General features: G+C 50.9%; 1 protein-coding gene across 3 annotated transcripts in view; it reads right to left on the bottom strand.

Moving 5' to 3' along the window:
• The window catches only part of LOC143164624 (uncharacterized), a 28,174-nt gene extending 24,751 nt beyond the window's left edge, over positions 1-3,423 (bottom strand). Inside the window, exons 1-2 of one of the 3 annotated variants that reach the window (XM_076347453.1) lie at positions 3,330-3,423; positions 2,355-2,394 (exon numbers count right to left, since the gene is read on the bottom strand). In XM_076347453.1, the coding sequence (XP_076203568.1) occupies positions 2,355-2,394; positions 3,330-3,423 (134 nt within the window). Of the gene's footprint in view, positions 1-827; positions 868-2,354; positions 2,395-3,329 lie in introns of those variants that run through there. The other 2 variants (XM_076347455.1, XM_076347454.1) reach the window with 2 other exon arrangements.
• Between the last annotated feature and the right edge of the window lie 1,959 nt (positions 3,424-5,382).

A 5,382-nucleotide genomic window follows, 5' to 3' on the forward strand; every position in this document is an offset into this window, starting at 1 on the left:
AGCAAGAAAATCAAATTGGTATACACATGCTAGAAAAGAGTATGCTAAGGGTTACAAAACTAAAATACAAAGAGAGATCATTTTTCTCTAATGTCATAGGCAAAACCTACTAGAACTTCAAAATAATTCTGGCTTTTCAAAAGAGACAATTAGAACAGCCCAGGCGCAGGAAACCCAATTCTCCACCAGTACTTTGTGGGGACATTGCTATTAGTTTAAAACCCCATGTCAGATAATAACCACACACAAGATTATCTTCGAAAAGAAACATACGTAACACCTAACAGAATCCAAACACTGGTCAGATTAAAGCCATTTCAGAGGTGGCCGGAAAGGAGACACCAAACACGTAAGCCAAAAGATCACACTAATGCAACTCAGAAAGCGGTTACTGAGCATAAAAAAGAACAAACGAACAGGAACAATTTGAGCAGTTACTGAAGCTCCCATCAGAAAAGCCCCATACAGAAAGAAATTCAACAATCGAGCCCAGATCAAAAAGAAGGGACGAAGGTTCAGCAGCTAACCAAGGAAGCATAGGTCCCATTTTCGCCAAGTTCCTGAGGTGACAGCTGAAGACACTTTGAGTTTTAAAAAATAGCCAAGATGTCTAAGGGAAAATCAGCCTCCAAAAGTATTTCGAAGTTGCAGACATAGGCTATTACATAAGGACCAAGAGATGTACCACTGGAGAAAATCTCACAGACGGCTCCAAAACCTTTTGCATTTTGTTTGCCAAATCCAAGCAACTCGTAACATCAACCTCAACCCCAGAATTTTCTTAAGAATCCAAGATGACTGAATTAAGGAAGAGTGACAAGTATTACCTTCAGCTTCAAGTCACATGAAGTATCTGTGGGTGTGCATTAAAATTTATGAATCAGAATTCAAATAAACATTTGCTAAGTAACAGTCGTTCCCTAACCTGTTTGCTTCCCAGGAACGAACAATCTGACAGGTCCACAGCCATCATCTGCATGCAAAAAAATGTCGCAGCTATTTAATTTCTCCAGAATGCCAACATAACCCTGCGCACTGCTGACGTAACAGCATCCTGCACAGACTGCTAGTATTTAATGCATCCTTTAGGCTAAGGAGTGTTAATGGATACTGCATCCCGCACTACACTGATTTCTGCTTCATGGGTAGAGACAAGCCAGCAATGCATCCCTGGAGCTGCAGCCGTCGACAACATAGCAAACAAAGAGTCATTTTTCTTAAAACACCCCGCAGCTCTTCATTTCGGAAGATTCTCATTGTGCAACAAAGAAAAGGAAAAAAACAAAAAGGGGGGGGGGGGGAAGGAGAGCTAGCATGACCACTAATACTTTTCCTTCATGCATCTTGCAGTTATTGGAGACAGTTGCTGGAAACTCAGATTTTTAATCCTGCTTGTAAAGTAAAATTACATTCAGATGAAGGTGACAAGGAACAATAGATTTATGCAAGTCAGCAGTAAATTTCTATCTAGACTAAAAGTTGTTCCTTCTCACAAAGCTCATTTGATGTTTTTAGGTAACAATTTACCAAGTCTGCCTAAAACTTGTTTTTGAACAAGTTTTCATATTCCCTAAGCACGGGATACTTACTACAGAAGTAGGACAGTATCCATAACAATCTCAGAAATTCCAGATACTGAATTCATAACGACCTTAAAGGACAATAAATATTAAACTGAACTTTTGAAGGTGCTGAGCACACAGAAGCCCAGTGAAGATCCAAGTCTTCTGAAAACCACGTTACATTTAAAAATGGCAAACATAATATTTCTGCTGAGAGAAAACTCTGCTGGTGCAAAACACGCTGCTGCAAATACAGGGGAGTTATGATCAAGGACAGATGATACTTTCCATACACAGAAAGCAAAACTGATCATTGAGTTGTCCCCAACGCTTTTATCTGAAAGTCTTACCCAAATCCATAATTTGTTGATGTGATCGTGTCAAGATTTTAACCTAGACTCAAGGTTTTTAGCTTTTCCAGGCTAAAGCACAGGCCACAGTTTTACCAATGCCAGGCCAGCACAAAGGCCAATCCTGAAGGCACCATTTTTCCCAGGGAATTAAATTGGAAAACAGATCTGATTTAAAACTAATCAGGGAAGGGAGGGGGAAAAAAAAAAAAAAAGGGTTGAAAGTTAGTTTTAAGTCAAATCAGTTGACTGATCCAGTTCATCTTCCAAATCCATAAATGCTGTGCCAGCCCAAGCGTGGCGGCTGGGGATGACCCCACGGGATGGGAGAAGGATAGGCTGCTGTTTCTGGCAACAGCATTGGTCTAGAGTATTCATGAAGCTATGCTTAACACGGCTTGATCTTCTTTGCAGCATGTATTGCTATAAACTCTGGACTCACCCAGAAATTGGTCCATCTTCTTGCTTACCAGTAGTGTCATCTGCAAAAACAATAATAATAAAAAAAGAAAATTATTCAAGTGGAAGAAAAAACGCTGAATTTAAGCACAAAAGGCGTCACAGCTACAGAAATACCTAGTAGTGCCAAGGCACTATAACCCCAATGTTCTCTTTCCAACAAAGTTCAACTAGAAATGGAGCAACTGAAAAAAAACCCAAACCCCAACCAACCAACCAAGCCTATGTGCAGAAGTGAGGTCTCACACCACTGACACAGAACAAAATTCAAAACACGTATCCAAAGCCTCAGAGCAGGAGGAGCGAAGGCAACCATCTCGGAAAGGACCGAAGTCGGCTGGGAAGGTCTTTATATAGACTTTTAACAGGCCAGGGAAGAAGAAACATAAAAATATGCAGCTGGAAAGTCTATGGGGAGGACAAAGACATTTAAATAAAGTCCTACGCTTCTTCCTAGACAGACACGCACACGCCAGTCCCGTTAGCCCAGGGGTTCACCTGCATCACCCGGGTTCATAAGATTGGGACGATCAGGAAACTTAAACCGTAACAGAGCATCACGCTAACCTCTTCGCCTCACAGTGCTGCTGTTCGGACAATAACACACACACACACACACACAGCCCCCCCGCGCCCCAGAGGGCAGCTCAAGCGCCTGCCCCCGAAGGGGGGAGCTCGGTCGGGGGGCTGCCGGCCCCCTCCCTAACGCGTCCCGCTGCCCCAGCCGAGCCGCCCGCACCGGGCCGCGGGCAGAGGCGAGACGCCCCGCCGGGAGCCGGGCGGCGCCAGCGGGTGACACCAGCCGGCCCCGCAGGCCGGGGGCAGGTGGGGACGCCCCCCCTCCCAGCCCGGGGGCGGCCCGTAAGGCGGGGTCGGGGGAGATGCTGGGGGGCGGCCGGGTGCTTTGCCCCGGCCCGGGGAGAGGCCTGGCTGCGCGGCCGGGGGCGGCGGTACCTACCCCCGTAGAGCCAGTGCTCCTCGTCCTCCTCCGCCTCCAGCGGCGCCGCGCCCGGCACGGCGCCAGCCGCCGGCGGCTCCAGCTCGGTGGCCATGGCCGCCGCGCCGCGGGGCTGAGGGGAGCGGGGCGCCCCGAGCTGCCCGCCCTCCCCCGCGCCCGCAGCAGGAGGAGGAGGAGGAGGCGGCGGCGGCGGCGGAGGAGGAGGAGAGGCGGAGGAGGAGGAGAGGCGGCGGCGGCCGCCGGGGCCCCGCTAGGCTTCCGCCGCGGCCCGAGGCGAGGCGCGCATCCGTCGCGGTCGGCACGGGGCGGGGAGGTCCGCAGCCGCCGGGCCGCGCCGCGCCGAGGACGCCTCGCTAACGCGCCGCCATTGCTCTTTCTTTGGCTCCCGCGGGCGGGGAGGGGGGGGAGGGAGGCGCGGAGGAGGGCGAGACCCCCCGGCGCGGGCGCGGGGGCCGCCGCCGGGCCTTAGCGCCGCCCGCTCCGCCGCTACAAAAGGCGCCGCGCACCGGGCCCTGGGCAACCGCCGCGGCGCAGGACGGGCTGGGCGGGGCGCATGCGCGGCGGGAGGGCGCATGCGCCGAGGGGAGCGGCGGCGCCTGAGGCGCGCGGGAAGGGAGGGAGCGAGCGAGCGAGCGCGCGCGGCACGGCCGCCTCGGCCCGAAGCGGGCGGGAAGGGCCTCCCTCAGCCTGGCTCCGCCGGAGGGGCAGTCCGCCGTACCGCAGCCCCGGCGGGCGGAGGTGGCGGTACCGGTCGCTCCCCCGCAGCCACACCAGCCGCTTGCCAGCTGAACAAGCAGGTTTCCATCTCCCAGTCAGACTCGAGCCTTGTCCCGAGAGCCCAACGGCATGTGAACCGCCCTGGGTTTCACTGTCACGAACAACTAAATCAGTAAGTCTTTCATCTTTACATCATAAATCCCACTGACAAGATCTGGCGTGGTGCTCTGCAGCCACGGCCCTTACAGGACTCGACACACCGCAGGCTTGGTTTAACGACCGCTTCCCAAGCAGAGCCGAGCGCCTGCGTTTTACAACAGCGCTGTCTGGCAATACGGATGTCACCTTTAGACTTTTCTAAAGTATCAAAGTTTTCTTCAACCTTTCACAACAAGTCTGGTAAGATTGAGGCTCCGGAGAGTTTCAGCTACTGAAATCGGCTCAACATAGAGAGTGGAGGAGCACAAACAGCCATTGTGGCTCTTGTGCCTGACGCTCACAGGCCTCCCGCTAGGAGCTCCCCAAAGGGCTCGAGGAGTCCAGCAGAACTTCCAAAGAGGTTTTCGGAAGTGACTGGAGGCAAATAATGCTGCTATTTGTGTTCATTCCACAAGTCCCAACAGCTGTTCTGCCAGTATAGCGGTACTCACAAAACAGTTGGTGACACTATGAAAGTTCAGTACTTTTTGGGTGGGATTTACACAACCCATTTCTGGCTTTGCAGCTCTTAAGTGAATTTCACATTTTACACCCTCAGGGTGTAGCACCTGATGCTTATTCTTCTGCAGTTCAAAGCCATCTGGTAGCTTCTGCTTTAGAGTAGCTGTACCAGTTAGTATCGCCCTCTGTGTGTTTCAAAGCTCTTAATTCCATCAGGACTATATGGAAACTTACAGCGATGTGATTTTCAGCACTCCTCAATTCTTCCGAAAAATTATAAAGAACAACAAAGCAAGTTAACTCTTCCATGCACTCAACGATGACAAAAAAAATACTGTATCAAAAAGTTACCTCAGAAGTGTCTCTTCTCTTTGTGGTTCAAGTGTGGCTAGGATCCATTCCTCCTCGTTGTCCCCTGCTTTCTGCTACAGGTGGAAAGAAGTGCTGAACAAATGCTCACCGTAGCAACTGGAATAGGAATTAGACAACTGTTCCACAGGACCCCCGAAGTACATCGAGAGCCGGCCCCTGAGATCCCCTGGTCATACACTACCAATGGTTTCTGATTAACTCACACAGCGGTGGAAAATTGCCACTCATACGAAGAGCCTCAGCAGGGGCCAACAACTCTTGTTGCGTATTAACAGATTTTACAATAGTTGTTTTGGTTTTTTTT

This window comes from Aptenodytes patagonicus, chromosome 9 (genome assembly GCF_965638725.1).
Source record: "Aptenodytes patagonicus chromosome 9, bAptPat1.pri.cur, whole genome shotgun sequence".
NCBI classification, from domain to species: domain Eukaryota; kingdom Metazoa; phylum Chordata; class Aves; order Sphenisciformes; family Spheniscidae; genus Aptenodytes; species Aptenodytes patagonicus.